The sequence below is a fragment of the Mastigoproctus giganteus genome, chromosome 6 (assembly GCF_048544385.1).
Source record: "Mastigoproctus giganteus isolate SK-2022 chromosome 6, ASM4854438v1, whole genome shotgun sequence".
Lineage (NCBI taxonomy): Eukaryota > Metazoa > Arthropoda > Arachnida > Uropygi > Thelyphonidae > Mastigoproctus > Mastigoproctus giganteus.
This window is the reverse complement of record NC_143580.1, coordinates 115791449-115812513: the sequence shown is the minus strand read 5'-3', so window position 1 is coordinate 115812513 and position 21065 is coordinate 115791449. Positions and strand designations below refer to the sequence as shown.

General features: G+C 38.3%; 1 protein-coding gene across 2 annotated transcripts in view; it reads right to left on the bottom strand.

The window, feature by feature from the left end:
* Nucleotides 1-21065, bottom strand: part of LOC150084522 (synaptotagmin-1-like) — a 234374-nt gene that overhangs the window by 98397 nt on the left and 114912 nt on the right. The window contains exon 1 of one of the 2 annotated variants that reach the window (XM_090375278.1): nt 3164-3514. The exons of the other annotated variant lie outside the window; for it this stretch is intronic. Within the exon in view, the coding sequence (XP_090231404.1) occupies nt 3164-3170 (7 nt within the window). The 5' untranslated portion in view covers nt 3171-3514. Of the gene's footprint in view, nt 1-3163; nt 3515-21065 lie in introns of those variants that run through there. 2 annotated transcript variants of the gene reach the window in all.

The following is a 21065-nucleotide window of genomic DNA, read 5'->3' as shown; positions in this document are numbered from 1 at the left end:
ATGCTCACTGACGCATTCTAAGGAAGGCCTAAAATTGAACGTACATATCTGTTAAGAATGGAGCTGACACTTGCAAGTTGTTTTTGCAAGTGGTTCCCCAAGAGATTTCATAGATGAGGTGGAGCTAAATTAAGGGTAGAAAAACCAGTCTGAGAAGTAAAGGATCCAGGCAAGCAGAGGCACGAGCAAGGATATCTGCAAGTGACGAAGTCCTTATGCATATGGGTATTATTTGCTTTTCCCACCTAAGCCCACTATCTAACCATATTCCTAGGAATTTGGTTTCATTCACTTTCTGGAGATGTTTTTTTGTACGCTATCTCGAAATCGATATTTTGCGGTTTGTTTTTAGTTCTAAAGACCATATATTTGGATTTTTCAACATTAAGAATGAGCTGATTTCTAGATAGCCAAGTGTGAATTATAGAGAGCAAGGCGGAGATTAAGTTGAAGCTGGTTAGGATCTTTATCCGCGAGAAGAATGGAAATATCATCAGCATACATAGGTAGATCGAAGAACATGGAGAAATTCATTGGTCCAAGAAGAGAGCCTTGAAGAACTCCCATGGAAATACGTATTTGACAAATACGTATAACTGTATATTCACAAGACCTACCATTGGTAGGTGTCTTCGTCAAAAGATATAAAATGCGCATCAAATTCAACACACTAAATAAATGCAAATTTACTATATTCTTTTCTACATATCCATTCTCTCAATGGAAATACTTATGGAAAGAATAAGACCCAAAACGATTCGTCGCGTAATTTCGCAAATTATTCAGTGTATCGTTTTTAATTGGATATTACATCAACAACAAAATACAAATATACATCAAAACTACTGTACGCCAGCTTAATTCGGCTTAATTCAGATATATCGCTTTTTAACTAAAAACCTTGTTTTATGTATTATAATTTAAAAAATATATATTAAGTAAATCATTATAGATAAACATTAAAAAGTTCAATATATAATATAGCTAACGGAAAATTATTAATTTCCAATCCTCATGGTGAAATCTCATTTTCGGAGATACGATATGAAATCGAGGAGTTAATTTGACCATTCACTATCATATGAATACAAAAAAAAAAAAATGAAACAGTTGAAAAACAGCAGAGCACAGCGTGAGGAATCACTAAATTATAATTGAGCCACAAGTTCAGGTCTAAAGAGAAAAACAACGCTGAATGAAAACCAAATTTTGTATTTCAGTTAAAAAGTGTAATATTATACTTCGTAATTATTGAAGTTTACAATTTCAATCAGATGATCATTTTAACAAGTTTAACGTACTCGTGTTTGATACATGGAAGGAACTATTATAAAACTTTTTTAATAGCCACTATTTTTGACCCTTTTCGAAATGGGTAAATGCCATTAAACTTACCCATTTAATGGTTCACGTGCATGTACAGAGTAAACGTGATTAAAATAGAACAGAAAGCAAGCATCTCAAAAAAATAATAAAAAGAACACGAGATTAAAACAAGCAAACCGATATGGAGTAATTACAAGTTACATAACTGTTCGTGATAAAAATCAAAAGGTTTCATGAAGTAACAAAATGATTTACGTCAATAATCCCAGAGGCCTTAAATTACCTTTCCAATTAGTCTTCAGAGTATCTTCTCAAATTATTACCTTTCTTTTCCAAAGAAAGACAAAAAGAGAATGAACAGATCTGGACATCTTACTGCTGTTGTGTTATTAATATCTTACGCCGAAAATTCATTATATTTTCAGTTAAAATCAATGCAAAAAAAAAGCTCCACCCAATGATGATCAATGTATGTATATATATATTCAAGTCGCTCTCTTGGTCATTGTCAACAGAATTTCTCCAGGTAACTTATAGCTCACTAAACAGTTTACAATGTAACTAACATTCCATGTCTTCCCATCGAAGATCAGAGATTTCCACTTTCGGTAAGAAAGTGTGGATTTACATTCTTATTTTTGATGCCCTCCGGATAGTTTTGTTTTATTATTATTTCCCATAATTCTGACAAACCTGGAACTACTTACCGTTCTGTGAATAATAAACATGTAAAAGTTAATCTTCGACAGTTCGCTTTCAATAAGTTAAATGAAATGAGATTCAGAAAAGAATTCGTGTGTCCGTGAACGAACACAAAGACACATTAAATAATGTGTTTAGACTTATCTCAGAACGTTAATTTTAATAAAGACCATTTATACATATCACTGCATTCACTACAGCGATTTTTATGATATAATCCTGGATTTCTGTGAAATCCAGGATTATATCATACCATTATTGTGAAATCCAGGTTAGCCTGGATTTCACAATAATCAAGATGTTTATCTATTGCTTGTAAAAATTAAGTAATAAAAGGAGTGAACTGGATAAATTAGCACTAATTACATTATTAATATCTGAATAATTATCCATTAGAATACTAACATAAAATAATTGCGCAGGATAAATACAATCTTTGATCTCATGAACCGTAACTCAATCGGTAGTTCGATATGACAAAGATTCAAATAGCACGATTAAAGATAATTAATCTAAACTATTGGGATTTGTTCAGTATTCAGTACTTCTGTCTGCAGGTAAAAAGAAACTATTTCCATACGAAGAAACTATTCGCATTTGAGTTATACTTGTGACAAAGCACCATCGTTAATCACTCTCTTTCTCACAAATTGTGTGAGAAAGAGAGAAATTAATGACATGGGAGAAAGAGAGAATTTGTACGTATGGGTGGGAGAAGGGCTGAATGAAAAGGGGAACTTGAGCGTGACGCAGTTACAAAAGTGGAATTTTAGCCACTGACAGTTAATTGCTTTGTTTTGCCATTCCAAAGACTAATGAAAGTAAATTAATTTTCTTTCCATCCATTGCTATTAACTGCTGAATCAGAGCCTCATTTCGAAACTGTCAAAACCTAGCATTTGCGTCATTAATAATCAAATAATTTTCCCGTTCGCATTTACCAAAGGAATAAATAAAACTCAGGTTTGATTCTTTAACGACAGCAATCAAACAAAGAAATAATGATTTAACTAAACGATTTTGGTCCCGTGGGATGCTATATTTAAACACGCAGAACTGAGCAGTCTTCGCAACTCGTATTCTAGTTACCAGGTTTGTATTGATAAACATTAGGCCGTTTCCTAAGTGAACTCACCTTTCATCTTGGCACCGATTTCTGTGTCGTGAATTCTTTTGTTATTTCACTGACGAAAATCTTCAGGATGTCGGTCACGCAGACAACGAAACCATCTTCGGGCAGATCCCGTACATCTATACCCACAATGAGAGTATGCCCTTCGTAACGTCAGAAGGACATCACAGACGAAACAGCCCTACATGAAAGCGGCCGTACCACTCTACGTTGTCCACCATGTCAGTACAACACACACGCTACAAACACTACGAAAAACTCTACTTACGGCGGCAGACACTTAGTCACCAGTTTAGGAGCACCTTCTTCGGGTCACGAACGCCCTAATGGTAATCAGCGTTCGCCTAGTTTCGCCGGTCTTGAAAAAGTGGGAAGCCGTATCGATTTATACTTTGTAACTGGGCTCACAGCCAACGAGAGCCGATCGAAGTTTCCGGATTGGCTAAGAGGAGTGCGAGGGAAAATGGTCACGCGCCGATGTGGTCTTAGGGAGTACAGTGATAAAGTGCCTGCTACTAGATTCGAACTTTTATTTTGGACAGAGCTGCGTGTTTCTATGTGACTCATTACCCTACGTAATGAACATCCCTCTAGTCCTTTTAGTCCGTCGAACTCAACAGAACAGTCAAGACCTAATGGCCCTTAATTCTATTACTGCTTTGTCTGCATGAAATGGACAAAGCAGTAAGAGAATTTCCCATGAGTGGGAAATACTAAGATATTCGTAGATATTAAACAATAAATCTCAACAAGAAAAAAAAAAAAAAAAACAGCGGTAATTCGATCTGAAACTAATGAACTGCGTCATTGCTGCACTACACCTCTTATACAACTTATTTACGTTCTTCTTCTTCTTACCAATTGCCATGCGTAGAGAAATGTAGGTTCAGATCTTGTCGGCGATCGGAGGACGTTCTTATTATGGCCTCTTCACTGGAAGCTGCAGCTAAGCTGAGACGCTAGGTTTTCCTCTTTGAGGAATTCAGCGATTTTCAAATGGAACATCGCCTTAGGCTTGCTATCGAAACCACCTACGGAGTCCATTGCGTCTAATGCTAGCTTTGCAAAAAGTCTACAGACAGGAGGTAAAAAGTAGAGGGATATTATCATCCCTCACAAAATCTTTCATCTAAGGCAGTAAAGAATAATCTGAGCTTATGGGAGTATGTTTTTTAAGGCATATAAAAGGGATGCAAGCGGTCTAATTTGAATTTAATTCAGGGTTTTTCGGCCGTTCTTGCAGACAGCACCATCGACCACAGCAGGAGTGCCATGTAGCAGTCAGAAAGCTAACAGAGTAAGTCTAAACACTTACAAAACAAGGGTGGGCCATGTGTCAATTTGCGGAAAGCAATTTGAAACATTAATTTAAAGTGTCATAAATAACATCATGGAAATACCGTATAATATTAATTACAATTAAAATAATATTGATATATTATTGTATATATCAATTGATATATAGTTGAAAATCGTGCTACCACCAACTAGGCTACATAAAATAATAATAATCACATCTCAAAATGCATTATTTAACCTCCACTCACTTGTAAATTCCATTTGTCAGCTACATGAAGTTTCGAATCAATAATTAAAGAAGAGTGTAAAATCGCCATGTGTCACTCATTTGGAATGGTCTGAGTTCGATTCACGTCGACTACAAGAGGAATTTCTGAAGTCGTCTTCAATCGAGGCCATAGTTAACTGATCCCAGGCGAATCCCGATGAGTTATTCCATGATTTTTAGCCCGCACAACATGTTGTTGTTGTTGTTGTTGTATTTGGGTTTTCTGGCACAAGGGCCTCTTGGGCCATATTGTGCCTGTTCGATATTTGCTTATCACTAATTTCTCATGTTATTGTGATCATAGGCTATTATAAAGATTTATCTGTTTCAAATAAGTAAACAGTTCCTCCAAATTTGCATCATTGCCAAGAATCTGCAATAAGGTAATCGGTTCCTTCAAATGGGATAGGGATGTAAAGGTTGATTTTCTGGTAGTTGAAAGTTGGGGACATTCAATGAGAATATGATATATTGTCAACTGAGACTGGCACAACAAACACTGAGGAGGGTTCTCTCCCATAAGCAAATACAGATGAGTTGGATGTGAATGTCCAATGCGGAGCCTTGCTAGAATTACTTCTTGTCGCCTGCTTTTCCTAATACTAGATGTCCACAATTTTGGCTCTTTTTTTATCTGCAGCAGTTTATTATTTATTTGAGCTTTCCAGAGGTCAGACCATTGCTTCCTGCATGATGTTTCAATGATGGTAGTCGGTGTAGGGCACTGTTTGTTGCCTGGAATTGCTTGAGTCAGGGTGTTTAGCGGCGGCGTCCGCTTGTTCATTACCTGGAATGCCTGCATGACCAGGTATCCAGCAGAAGGTAACCTTCTGGTTGGCTTTTTGACAGTAAAATAACTTGGACCGTATCTCTTTAAGAATCGGATGTGAGGGCGACATGGTAGTTTGAATGGCAGTGATTGCGCTTAAGGAGTCTGTGTATATCAGGGATTGCTTTATACAGCTGTTGTGTATTCTATCTAGAGCTAGTTTAATAGCAAATAATTCTGCAGTATAGATAGTACATTCCGTAGGAAGAGACACGGCATCTGAAAAGGTAGAAGAAACTGCTGCAGCACCAACGGCTGCATCTGTTTTGGAGCCATCAGTATAGATAGGTACTTTATCTGAATTTTCCAACAAATGAGTTTTATGGAGCTGTTGATAGTTTATATTTGCCAGAGAGGATTTTCCCCATCTTGAAAAGAAATTGTCGCAGAGAGGTGAGAATTCAGTCTAGGGAGTTTCAGGAGTAGCAAGGTCTTGGAATATGTTGTGAAATATAAGACCCCAACTGATCGTGAGTTCTTGCAGTCGAATCCCTGCAGGGCGGTTTTCATTAGGCTTATTGTGATATAATTCAGCATATTGAGGATCAAACAGGTACTGCCAGCTAGGGTGGAATGGCATGCTTTTAATTTTTGCTGCATACTTACACAATAAGGATTTTCTCCTGAGATGCAAAGGGGGTTCATTTGCCTCAATATACAGGCTGTGGACCGGAGATGTTCTGAAGGCTCCCACAGCTATCCTAAGAGCACTATGCTGTATGGTGTTCAGACGTAACAGTGAACTTTTCCTAGCGGAGTCATAGACAGGTGATCCATAGTCTAATCGTGATCTTATTAAAGCTCTATACAGATGAAGGAGAGAGCTTCTGTCAGCACCCCAGGACTTAGCAGAGACTGCTCTCAGGATGTTCAGTTTTTTTAGACATGTAGTTCGAAGGAAAGCAATATGGGAAGCAAAATTAAGTTTGTTATCTAAGTATAACCCCAACAGTCGGAAACTGTTAGTGACAGGAATCAGGTTGTTTTTTAAAAATATTTCTGGATCTGGGTGAAGTTTGCGTTTTTTACAAAAATGAATTGCACTAGATTTCTTTTCTGATAGGGAATAGCCATTCCGCAATGCCCATGATTCAATTTTAGCGATGGAAATTTGGAGTTGTCTTTCAATGGTGTTCATGGATTGGGATTGACAAGAAACAACGAGGTCATCAGCGAACATATACGATTCTACTGTATTAGGTACATCCTGTGTCATGTTTGTAATTCTTATTGAAAATAACGTCGGACTAAGAATGGACCCCTGAGGAACACCCTCCTCTTGTTCAAATGATTTAGATAAATTGTTCATGTATCTAACCTGAAATGTTCTGTGGCATAGGAAGTTTTGTATAAAGTGGGGTAAATGACCTCTCAAGCCAAAAGAATGAAGATCTTGAAGTACACCGTATCGCCAGGTGTTATCAAAGGCTTTCTCAATATCAAGATTGATCATGACCAGATGTTGTCCCCTTATAAAGGCATTTCGGATGTTTGCTTCTGCTTTTATCATTACATCTAACGTGGACCGGTTCTTTCGAAACCCGTACTGATTGTTATTTTGCAAGTTGTTAGTTTCCAGGAACCACGTTAGCCGCCTGTGAACCATTTTTTCCAAGACTTTGCCTAAGCAGCTGGTCAGTGAAATCGGCCTGTAATTATGTGGAAAGCTGCGATCCTTTCCTGGCTTTGGAAAGGCTAGTATAATTGAGTGACGCCATGAGTTTGGGTAAATATTTTCTAGAAATATTCGATTGTAATATTTTAACAATACCCTTTTTGTTCTGTTGTTTAGTTGGCTTATCATGATGTAGTAGATCCCATCTGGACCAGCAGCACTACTGGAAGTTTTATTGAGCGCCCCTAAAAGTTCTGTTAATGTAAATGGCTGGTTGTACGGGTGTGAAACTCTGGTGGAGAAATTGATCTTATGCTGCTCTGATGATTTTTTAATTTTCTGAAAGAGTGGATCGTAGGTGGATACACCTGATATACTGGCAAATGATTCGGCTAAGGCATTTGCAATTTCTGCCGGAGAGGACAACTCCTTTCCTTTCCAGTTTAATATTGAGGATGGGGACTGGACATATTTGCCATCAATTGTTCGTATTTTCTTCCAGATGAGTCTGATATCTGTGTCCTTGTTTATACCAGAGGAAAAGCTAATCCATGCTTCTCTTTTTGCTTTCCTTCTTATTTGGCGGAACTTAGCTTTCATTCTTTTAAAACTAATTAGGTTACTGGTTGTGGGGAATTTGCGGAACAAATTCCAAGCCCTATTTTTTTGCTGTTTAGCGTATGTACAATCCGGATTCCACCAGTAATTATTGTGTTTGCGTTTCCCAGGCAAGGACTTTGGTATTGTAGAGTTGGCAGCTTGTAATATTTGATTAGTTATATGTTGTGTGACATAATCTATGGGTTGAAGTTGAATTATTTCATCATCTAACTGAACATTTGAAGCATATTCATTCCAGTGTGCCCTACGAAATTTCCATTTGGAGCGACCCGGCAAAGGGGAGTTTACCCGTGTTTGCAGCTTGCAGAGAATTGGTAGATGATCACTATTTAGTGGATTTTCAAGAACAGACCACTCCGTATTAGTACATATGGAGGGAGAGCAGATTGAAAGGTCTATAGCACTCATGGATCCTGTTGAAAAATGTATATAGGTAGGCTCTCCAGTATTCAAAAGGGTAAGTTGGCACACATCGAGAAGATTTTCTATTTGTTTACCTCTTTTGTCGATTGTTGGAGATCCCCACAGCGAGTGATGAGCATTGAAGTCTCCGAGTAAATAGAAAGGAGGTGGTAGCTGGTCTATTAGATTTTCTAGATTTTCTGAGGAGATTGAGGAATTTGGGGGAATATATATAGATGCTATTGTAAGAGTCATGCCAATTTCTGCGCGCATTGCCACTACCTCAAAAGGAGTCTGAAGAGCAACAGGTTTAGATGGAATATTATTTCTAACAAGAACTGCCACGCCTCCACGAGCTGGCGAGTCGATACTCCTATCTCTTCTGAACATGGTATAATTTTTAATGGTAGGACACACTTGTGGATTTAAATAGGTTTCTTGTAGGGATATACATGCTGGTTCATAGCGGTTTACGAGATCATGCAAGTCATCTTTTGCATTACGAAAGCCTCTACAATTCCACTGAAGAATTCTTTCCATTATGCGTTCTTGTTAGTTGTTTTTGCTTCTGACAGTTTTTTGGTTGTAGCTTGTTTATACCTCTCTATTTTTACTTTGTCTTTCTTAGGAAAGAAAGGACGTGTTGTGTCTATCTCATCAGTTGCGTGGAGTTCTAAAATTCCATCATCTGAATTTTTCTCCTGATCAATATCCATTTCCGTTGAAATCCGTGGATGCACCATTGGGGTTTCTGTAGCTTTTGGTTTCATTGTTGACGCATCGGCTGGAATGGAGATTGGAGTATTGCTGGCTTGTTCAGTTGTTTGTTGTGAAGGACACTGTTTGGGAGGAGTGAGTATGGATCGTGCTCAATTCGCGATAGATGTATTAGGAGGAACTGTAACGTCCGTTTGGATACTTACTGATTGCACCTGTTTGGCAGCTGTGGCATACGTTCGCTTTGGCTCCATTTTGATTATTTCTCTTCTCGCCTCTGAATAAGTGACTTTGTTTTCCACTTTATATTTCTGTATTTTTTTCCCTTGCTTCCATTGTTCGCATATTTTAGAGAAAGCTGGATGATTCCCTTTACAATTTGGGCAATTAGGAGTGGTAGCATTGCAATCGGATTGATTGTGGTCTTTCGATCCGCAGTTAGGACATATTGCCTCACCTCTACATGCAGTCTGAGAGTGTCCATATTTTTGGCACTTATAGCACCTGATTGGGTTTGGGATGTAGGGTCGGACACGGCAATGGAGATAGCCTGCTTTGACAGATGTTGGTAAGATGGGAGAGCTAAAAGTGAGGATTATGCTCCTTGTTGGAATGAGAGTACCATCTTTACGGGTCATGATTCTCCTGGCTTGGATGACTCTTTGTTCTCGTAGCTCTTTGACTATTTCCTCCTCTGATACGGTTAATAAGTCCCATTCTGCAATTACTCCCTTGGAGGAATTTAAGGTGGCATGGGGAGTGACTTTTATTGGATGTCCGCCGAAAGTTGTCAGATTTAATAGCTTTGCAGAATGCTGGGATTTCGTGGTCTCTACCAGAAGATCCCCAGACTGGAGTCGCCTTACTGATTTTGGTGAACCTGCGACAGCCTCTAAGCATTTTTGCACAAGGAATGGGGACAATTTACTCAAAGGCTGGTCTGATGTAGAGTGCAGTATGAGAAATGCTGGTATCTCCTCTTGAGGATTTGTTTTCAACCTCTTGGGTTGGGAGAAGTCATCATCGGTGTGTTTAGTCGCTAGTTTTGAGCTCGGAGGCTCTAAAGGTGGAAACGAATTGTTATCCATCTTTGCTCCTTTCAGCCCCGGGAGAGTGGATTTCTTCTCCCAGGTTACCGGCCCCGCCACGGGGAGGCAGGAGCAGTGCCGCTAGAGTGACCAAGCGGTATAAGAGTTAGTATATTAGTTTAAATGAAAAAAAGAAAGGTGATTTGCCTTTCTGAAACTTACTTACAGATCGTAAGTCTAAGTTTACTAGTATTTAATGAAAACGTAAGAAAACTTTTTTAACTGAACAAAAACTGCAGCTTCAAGAAAAACGCTCTAGAAATCACTGAGAATCGCTTGATCACTATAACGCTTGGCACCCGGGGCCACACAACATGTAAATCGGCCCGTGAACATAATACACCATGCACAATATGATCCAAGTCGCCGATGCTCCTAAAACAGAATAATGAACAATCCTTTTCCGATTTATGTTTAAAATTAATTATAGGATCCATTTTTCTTTGGGGAGGATCAGAACAGCTACTTTAACATTGGAAATTACTCATCTTCCGGTTTTTTTTTTTTTTTTTTCGTTTAGATAGAGTCTCTTTGTAAGGGAGATAAATCCCAAATCACTCTACACGAAACCCCGCCTCCATTGAGTCAGCTTAGTTTGTTTCACCAAAAAAAAAAAAACAATCATCCCTTTCCCTCACATCATATACTACATGAATCCCCTCCCTACTTCTCTGTTGTTCCTTGCCTAGGCAACTTATTATTCAATGCTTTCATCAGTGTCAGCCCGACTCAAATGACCAAGAGCTGGCTCGTTTTTATCGTGATGCCTCTAGCAATATTACCATCTGACGTTCCGACATAGTGATTTGTTCTGTTATTTATATATTCTGCTACTCCAGCATATTAACATTAGTTTTCTAATATGCCGGAGTAGCAAGTACCTGTGAAACATCAGTGTGATTAAAATACCGTTTAATTACACGTATTTCTCTTACAATGTGCATTGCAATGTTCCTTTAAAATAAGCTTAGGATAAGGAAATTTGAACATATTCTTATAATGGAGCTATTCCACGGAAAGAATTTAAAAGTCAGCAACGTTCGACATTTATTCAAAATGTTAGTGCACAAAAGCACGTTATGTTGAGGGAAAAGCTTCAGTCTAGCTCTTGGTTCAGATGACGTTACTTAAGGATATAACACAGTACTAGGCAATACAAAAGGGTTTCTAAAAACACGTATGGACGAGCTGCAATGAATTTATGGTTCTAGAGGTGAGCGCATTTTCGGTTAAGAATAAATAGTATATTGCGAAAGAATTACTTAAGAGAAATGCTCTCTCTCTCTCTCTCTCTCTCTCTCTCTCTCTCATGGACAATCCAAAATTTCACATAAATGGTCTTATTTGGGTATTCTCACAACATTTCATGCGTGAGTTGAATAAGCGCATTTAGAAAAAAGATTTACGCCACATTTTCTGAAGTTACTGCTTTATTAAACGAGTGAAATAAGAAGCCTTAAGAAAGAGTAGAAAGGAACAAATGGTCGTCAAAGTGTAAAAACTGTGGATAAGGTTAAAAGAGAGAAATTTAATTGGCAGGGTATCAAAAGGACGTACTTTATACAATTGCAAATGATCACTCCAACATCTTCAAAAGAATTGTCCACTTACAGCAAACTTTTCGCTTGAATCACTTCGAACGTGAAAGATAAAGATCGATCGTTCTGAATCCAACCCAAAAGAATTTGATTATTGTTGTTTTTTGATAGGGCAGATCACCAATTTTACATCATTCCGAATTAATTTAGCATTAGCAAGCCACTTTGCTTCTTTCAATATTTATAATCTCTTTCGATTTTTTAAATAAAAATTAAAACAAGTACGTACTGGGAGAGTACCTGATCTCAATGACTTCAAATTTTATCGTTCTTATTTAATAATATTCGACCAGGAAAAGACTAAGCTTTGTCAAATCCACTTCCAAAGACTTTGCTTTAAAACTTATGACAATTCATTTAATTCAAGTACCCGGTTGTTTAAAGTAAATGAAGGGCAAACGTTTAACCAGTAAACTACATCCTTTATAGATACTGTGTCCAGTGCCGGAACTACGCAATTTCGCGTCAAGGGCACACATATGAATAAATATGTCCTTGAATAAATTCGGTACAACTTGAAATATAAGAATTATAAATAAATGATGCGTATCATGTAGATATATATATTTATTTAAAAATGGAACAGTTATTATAATATTTATTACAACTTGTAGAAAATCATAAAAGTATAACAGAATCGGCAATTCGTGTCTTTGTCACCTTCCAATGTCTCGTCTGTAATTATCTATAATGCCACTTAAGGAAAAAAAGAAAACCCTTTTAACCCTTAAACCCTTTTTAAGAAATTATGATTTTGACCCCGTTCGTCCTACTTTAGTTCCGGCTCTGACTGTACCTATATAAGGGGCCTCCGTGGCATCTTAGGTATCACGATGCATCACCGTTTGCCACTCGTTTGGAGAGATCTGGATTTGATTGCAGGAGAAATTTCCAGTCTTCTTGATGGAAGGAGTAAGGGTCTTCCTCCTCCAATGTAGAAATTGAAGAAATATCGGATTTGTCGGAATAAGGAAAATATTATCAAACGTCCTCAGAAGCACATCTTTCATCAAATTTATATCTGTTCGTTTACAAAGCCCAGAAGGGAACTCAGATAGCAATTCAGTAAATAAACGTTTAAGTGCATACTGGCAGTACTAGGTGGTAGATGACTCTCATCAACCGGTGAAATACCACCACTTTGCTTATTGGAGGCTTGAAGTGGTGGAACCCATGTTTAATCTCTAGAACTAAGTTCCGGCCAACCCTTCCCTATCTCTTCCATCATGCAGTATGATTGATGATTTTTAAGGTTATGATGAATGTCGTGGCAAGATCCAATATTCCTTACATTTCGAGGGTACAGCTCTAAAACGGTGTTCGCAGGCCGGCCGCTAGATAGTACACCGGACCAAACCTATTGGTAACTCTCTAGGAGGCTTCCGGATCAGCTAGTGTATAATCTTGCTACCTCTACTCTGCCAGACAGTGACTGGAGGGAGTCCGAGTAGTGTGTATGCGGGGAGCATTGTCGAGGCCACGTTATGTCAAGGATCTGGGTATATTCTTACCACATGTACGCCATATCCAAAAATTTCATTACTTCATACAGCATGTCCCACCCACTTTTTCTTACTATTGAACACACCATGAATTGCCAAAATAATAGAGCAAGCTTATCTGCGAAAAGATCTAAACCTCCCAAGGACTTCGTAATTCATTTCACAAATATACGTGGTCTCAATTCCAATCTCAACGATGTCCATTTCCACTTGCAGTCTTCCAAACCCCATGTACTTTTTCTGACTGAATCTCAGTTATCGGTTGATTCAACTACTGCTCATCTCAGATGTCCAAATTATTTGCTGTATGATTCCTTTCGCCTCAAAGGTGGTACTTGTGCATATGTCCGTTCTGATATTCCCTGTCAGAGACTTGGCAATTTGGAATCTCCTCTCTTTGATCTTCTCTGGCTTAATCTCTCTACCTCATTGTGTAAAATTCATCTGTTGTCTCTACCGTTCTCCCAACTCCACTAATCACTTGGAGCTCTTTGACTTCCTCTCTTTGCAACTTGACTTTCTCCAGTCCAGCTTTCCTAACAGTGAGGTAATTTTCCTTGGTGATTTTAACGTTCACAACTCCAGCTGGCTTCCGTTTTCTAGTCACACCGACGCAGCAAGTCGAGATGCTGAGGCTTTTGCAATTACTAATGACCTAGCACAGATTGTTCATTTACCTACAAGAATACCGGACAATCCTAATCATACAGCCAATACGCTTGATCTTTTTCTCACAAACAACCCTTCTAAGTACAAGGGTGAAGTGAGAGGTCCTTTAGGCACTTCAGATCACAACTTCGTGATTGTCTCTTCTCCAATGGAACCTTTATCTCATGGCTATTCCCAACCTCGTATTGTTTGGCATTACAAGAATGCAAAATGGGATGACCTGCGAGACTTCTTTTCTTCTTTTCCTTGGTCTGATTACTGTTTCAAAACTTCTGATGTCAACGTTTGCTCAGATCGTGTCAGTGAAATTATTCTTGCAGGAATGGAATCCTTTATCCCACACTCCACTTTAAAATCTCGTCCTTTATCTAAACCATGGTTTTCCAATAAATGTGCTAAGGCTGTCCAAGAGAAGAATGTTGCATATCGTAATTGGCTTGTTTCTAATTCTTCAGTTTCGTTTTCTGCCTACACCAAAGCTCACAACAATTGTAAAGCAGTTATTAATCAGTCCAAACTAGAGTTTGAACAGGCTAAGAGTAGAAAACTTGCTTCTTGCCCTAATCGTAGCCGAGCATTCTGGTCTCTTGCCAAAGCTATTGGCCGCAACTTTTGCCCATCTCTGCTCCCACCTCTGTCCAAACCAGATGGTTCTGTTGTCACTTCAGCCAAGGATAAAGCTGACCTGCTAGCATCCCATTTTTCTTCCAGCTCATGTATTAATGATGTTGGTAAAACACCTCCCATCATTCCCAACACGCTCCATTCAATGCCTCCTGTGGTCTTCCGTCAAAAGAATGTCAGAAGGATTTTGACGAATCTTGATGCTAAGAAAGCTCCAGGTCCTGATGGTATTTCTCCACTTGTTCCCAAAACCTGTGCTCCTGAACTTACTCCTATTCTTTGCCGTCTTTTTTCACTTTCTTATTCCAAAGGTGTTTTTCCTTCTGCTTGGAAATTTGCTCATATCCAGCCAGTTCCTAAAAAGGGTGACAAATCCCTCCCATCCAATTATCGTCCCATTGCAATTACTTCTACTCTTTCTAACGTAATGGAGAAATCAATTAACCGCCAACTCTTAAACTACCTAGAAACCTTCCGTCTGATCAACGATCGCCAGTATGGATTCCGTCAGTGTCGATCCACTGGTGATATTCTGGCTTATGTTACCCATTTATGGACTAATTCAATGGAAAGGTTCGGTGAAACACAAGTAGTTGCTCTTGACATCTCAAAGGCTTTTGATCGTGTTTGGCATAAAGGTCTTCTAAACAAGCTTCCATCTTATGGTTTGCCAACTGTTTTTAGTAATTGGTTATCCAGTTTTCTCTCTGATCGCTCACTGAGGGTGATGGTAGATGGCTCTCTGTCTTCTAACTTCTCCACTAATGCCGGTGTCCCCCAAGGTTCAGTTCTTTCCCCCACTCTTTTCCTCTTGAATATCAATGACCTTCTTCCATTGACTGCAAATCCTATCCATAGTTTTGCCGATGATAGCACATTGCATTCAACTTTCCATTTTGAGAAACCTTGTCCAGCTCAATCAGCTTCAAGTTCTCGAAAATCTGCTGCCAATTCCTTAAATGCCGATCTTCAGGTAATTCTCCAGTGGGGCAAAGACAACTTAGTTGATTTCAACCCTTCTAAAACTCAGTCTTGTCTTATATCTCGCAAAAAGGATTGTTCTGCTCCTATGCTTATCTTTAGTGACACTCTGATTTCTAGGCAAAATGATATATCTCTTTTGGGGATTACCCTGACTTCTAATCTCTCTTGGCACAAGCACATTACAAATATTGCTTCCTCTGCATCTAAAAAACTTGGTTTTCTCTTTCGCTCTCGGCGTTACTTTTCTCCCAAACAGCTGCTCACTCTGTATAAATCGCAAATCCGCCCTGCCATGGAATATTGTTCCCACATCTGGGGTGGTGCCCCCAAAACCTCTCTCATGCTTCTTGATTCCATTCAGAAGAGGGCAGTTAGGTTAATTAATGATTCATCTCTAACAGAGTCTCTCCACTCGCTTTCTCATAGACGCACTGTTTCTGCTGCATGCCTCTTCTACAGATACTTCCATGGGCACTGTTTTTCTGAATTGGCTTCCATAATTCCCGCTCTCTCTTTCAAAACAGTCTGAACACGTGCCGCCACCAGCCAACATCCATTTACTGTCCAGCTTCAAGCTCAAAGAACCAAGTTTTCATCTTCCTCGTTTATTCATTCAACTGCCGTTTTCTGGAACAACCTTCCTTCATACGTATTTCCTGAAAATTAAAATCTACAGAAGTTCAAGTCCAATATCAACAAATATCTTCTTTCGTCTTCTCAACCTCCAACCCAAGCACGGTACTAAGTACTATAGGTTCTAATACCTCTCGTGTTTGGGGTTCTCATAAAAAAAAAAAAAAAAAGAACTATGCAGTCATTTAAATGAAATTTATCGTTGGACATTAACTTTGGAAACATCTGGTGCTGCCTTCTCATCAACATCAGCCGTTGGTTTTCTTTTATCAAAACAGAATGTGAATTCATACAACAAGTAAGAAGTATGTGACACTAAGACCTTATTAAAGCCATTATTATATAGAAAACTATAACTGAAAACAAAGTCTGGATTTACAGTACTGTTATAAAAACATAAGATTCTTCTTATCAGATCTGAATGGAAAATGAGCTTGCGTCTTAATTGCAGTGATATCCATTATTGGCATTACTGCAGATCTACCGCTCAGAGTTGGTTGGTTGGATTGGATATTTTACTGGAAGACTTCGGATATATTAGATTTATCTGACAATATTGTTCGTAATGAAAATGTGTCCGTTCCTTTTAAGGATTTAAAAGGTAATCTGACGTTCTCGTGTAAAGTTAGGGCAGTCGAGTAGAATATGTTGGACCGTTTGCACTGTGTGACAGTCAGAGCACTGAGTCGGAGATTCGGCTCGGAGCAGATAGGAGTGGGTAACATTGGTGTGTCCTATTCTTAATCTGCTAAGTATAACTTCTTCTTGTCTGTTGGTTCTTGTACTGGTTTTCCATTGTTGTAACAACGGTTTTATCTGTAAAAATTTGTTACCAGCCTGTTCCTGCCATTTTTGTTGCCACTATTTCGAATTGTAATTTTATAGTCCAGGTATGGTATTTTTATAGTATTGTTGATTGGGCTTTCTGCTTGTTTTGCTGCTTAGTCTGCCTGTTCATTGCCATCTATTCCTACATGTCCGGGAACCCAGCAGAAACTTATGTTTTGCTTTCGCTTTGCTAGTTTTGATAGCGTGTTATGTATATTACATACGGTTCGGATGGGTATTTATGATGTTATCCTTTAAGGCTTGCAGAGCATTGAACGAATCTGTAAATATTATACTGTTGGCTAGCCATATATGGTTCATGGCTAATTGTATGGCCTCCAGTTCTGCCGTATAAATGCTGCACTCAGTTGGAAGTAGTTTGGAAATGATGGTATTCGGGAATTTGGCTGCTATTCCTACTTTGGTTTCTGTTTTGGAACCATCTATGTATATCAAGGTAGAATTACAATGTTGGTCTCTGTAGACTGCGTGTAATTGTTGGAAATTGTGTGTAGATAGAGAATACGTGTTCCATTTATGGATATGGAGATCGCATATCGTTTGAATGGTATCCCAAGGTGGATATGGAATTTTAAGAGAAATTGCTATCTGACTGATATCTAAATTACGTTGCTGGATTAGGTCTCTTAAATATATGCCTGCTGGTTTGTTAGCATTTGGATGTGCTCTATATAAGTTTTCCAAACTTGGTTCGTATAGGATTGCCCATGTCGGGTGATCAGGTATTGGTTTTATCTTTGCAGCCTAGTATAACAGCAAGTTTTGTCTCCGGAGTTGTAGTGGTAGTTCATGAGCCTCTGCATACAGGCTGTGGACTGGTGTGGTGCGATATGCTCCTAAAGCTGTTCGTAAAGCGCTGTGGTGCACTGGATCAAGCCACCTCAGAGCACTCTGTTTGGCTGAGTTATACACGGGGCTCCATAGTCTAGTCGAGATCTTATGAGAGCTCTGTATAATCGCAACAGAGTAACTATCTGCATCCCAGGTCGTTGCAGACAAGACTCTCAAAATGTTTAGTTTCTTGAGGCAATTTGTTCTTAGTTGTTTTATATGTTCCGAAAAAGTTAGTTTTTTTTTTTTTATCAAGAATAAGTTCAAGAAATTTTATGGTTGGCTTGATTGGGATTAACTGTCCATTAAGTTTTAATTCCGGATCTAAATGAAGGTTTCTTTTCCTACAGAAGTGCACGCCTATAGTTTTTTGTGTAGAGATGGTGAAACCATTTTCCTGAGCCCAGTTGCTGACCTTGTTTATTGCACCTTGTAACTGGCGTTCTATTGTTCTCATGTTTTGGGATTGGAAAGAGATACTGAAATCATCTACGTAAAGAGCTGTATTTATGGAGGATGGTATATGTTGGGTTTAGAGTTTATTTTTATTGCAAACAAGGTGGCACTGATCCCTGTGGTATTCCTTGTAGGAAGACCTTTGAGTGTGTAGTTTGTATTCGTACTTGAAAAGTTCTGGATGAAAACAGGGAGATGTCCTCTTAGCTTTAAGTTATACATGTCCCGGAGAATGCCATAGCGCCAGGCTGTATCGTATTGCCTTTTCGATATCGAAGCATATCATGACTAAAATGTTGTTTTCTATTTTAATCAAGAGGTCCAAGGTTGATCTATGTTTCCTGAAGCCACACTGCACTGGGCACAAAAGGTTATGGTTTTCTAGGTACCACATGAGTCTTGAATTTATAATCTTTTCCATTAACTTTCCTAGTCAGCTGGTGAGTGCTATTGGACGGTAGCTGTTTAGATTAATAGGATCTTTGCCAGGTTTTGGGAAAGCGAGGACAATTGCATGATGCCACATGTTAGGAAACTCTTGTTCCATATAAATTCTGTTGTATAAAAGAAGTATAGATTGTAAAGATTCTTCACTGAGTTTATCATTATATAATTGATGCCATCTGGACCTTCTGCACTTTGTTTTGTTTGTGACAGTACCTTATGGAGTTCCGTTATAGTTAGTGGATGGTTATGTTGTCCTACATATTTTGTGGAGAATTTTAAGTTGTATTTTTCTTGATGATTTTTATATTTCTGGAATTCCGGTGAATAGGATGTGGTGGAAGATATTTTGGCGAATGTTTCACCTAAAGCATTTGCTATTTCTTTTGGATCAGCGATATCTTGTCCTTGCCAATTGAATGTACTAAATTTTGGTATCTATTGTTCATTTTTCTTATTTTATCCCAAACTGTCTTAGTATTTGCAGTTCTATTTATGGCTGAGGTGAAACGTATCCAGGAGACTTTCTTGCATGCCCGTCTGACATATCTTGCTCTCATTTTTTTAAAAAATGTATTAGATTGTCTGTGGTAGGACTTTTGCAAAAAATATTCCATGCTCTGTTTCCATCTCGTTTTGCTTGGGTACATTCCTCATTCCACCAAGGCTTTGGGAATAGAGGAAGTTTGGTAGACGTTTTTGGTATTGATTGTTCTGCTGCTTGGCTAATTTGATTCGTTATATATTGCGCTGCTTGGTCAATGGTTAGTTATCGGACTCTCTTGTTCGATTACTGCTATTTTGAATTTTCCCAGTCTGCTTTGTGAAATTTCCATTTGGGTTTTCGTCTGGATTGACGTAGGGTGTCTTTTGTTAAAGTGACAATAATGGGGTAGTGGTCAATGTGTAATGGTTCTTTATGAACTGTCCATTGTAAAACAGGGTATAATGCTGGGGAGCATAAAGTAAGGTCTATCGCTGAGCTGGTTCCTGTTGGAAGGTGGAAATACGTGTGTTTTCCACTATTCGGGAGGATTAGATTTTTGGCATCTATTACTTTTTCTATTTGATGTCCTCTTTTATTAAAATCAGTATTTCCCAATAAAGGGTCATGTCCATTTAGATCCCCCATTATACAGTAGGGAGGAGTTAGTTGATCTATTAGTTCTAAGTCTTCGTAATTAATTTCTTGGTTCGGGGGTAAATATTAATACAATTGTTATTAAACTACTTATTGCTATACGTACCGCTACTGCCTTAAGAGTGGTTTGTAGGTGGACTGGTATGTGAGAATTGACAAGGATTGCTACTCCTCCGTGGGCTATAGAATTATTTATTCGGTCTCGTCTATGTATAGTCTAATTCTTGATTAAGATTGTATCGTCAGGTTTTAGATACGTTTCTTGTAAGCAGAAACATATCGGGTGAGAAATTAAATCACGAACATCATCAACATTGTTACGGAGACCTCAGCAATTCCATTGAATAAAGGTACTACTCATTGTTTTGTTTTAGATGAGTTTTCTGGTTGTTTTCTCGTTACTGTTTTAAGTTTTTCTGTCCATGGTTTGTCTTTTTTAGGGAAATATGGCTTTCCAGTGTCCATATCTTCCTCGGCAAATATTTCTAGAACGGGCTCTTCTTGTGTTTTTCCTGCTGTGTCCATTTGTTCAGCAGCATGGTGCATTTTTATGGAGGTATCTTCTTTGGTTTTTCCCTGCAGTACCGCTCAGAGTTTTACACTTTAAAGCCTCATGCACAATATAGACTTGCAAGTTGAATATTAAACCATTTTCTTTTTCAGAATCTTAAAAATAATTTCAATTACAACAAACACTAGCTCGCATCCTTGCTATACCTTAAATTGTCTCCGGCTTCATTAGGCGCGTTATCAAATATGCATAATACACAAATTGTCTCCACCGCATGTAATTACTCGACTGCCACTGGGCGGATGTTAATTAAATTTTATATTTTGACTACTTAAGAAGACTTGTTTGTCCGCCCCAAATTTCATTAAAATCGGATCAATAGAAATCCGACAATTATTATTTCTTTGTCCGTCCATCTGCGTATGGACTCCCAATAACTCGACTCCCAGCGAATGAATTTATATGAAATTTTATATTTTGTTCTTTAGAAAGATTTGTAAACCCCTCCCAAATTTCATTAAACTCGGACCAATAAAAATTCGACAATTATTATTTATTTATTTTTTTCATACATATCCATATAGGATAGTTGAAGTACTGAATATTATTTGTTGAAGAACTTGAAGAGCTGGTTGGAAAAAAGAATGGGCAATATGGCGGGTTTTATTCCCGAACCGAAATTTTTCGGTTCAGGCATAAAAGTTCGTTGCATTTTGCTCTGTTTTGGTTATAAATCATGGTCATTACTATTTGATAACGCTCCTGAAATAATATTCTGCGTATATTAAACTGATTTTGAATACAGAACTACTCTACCACAAAAA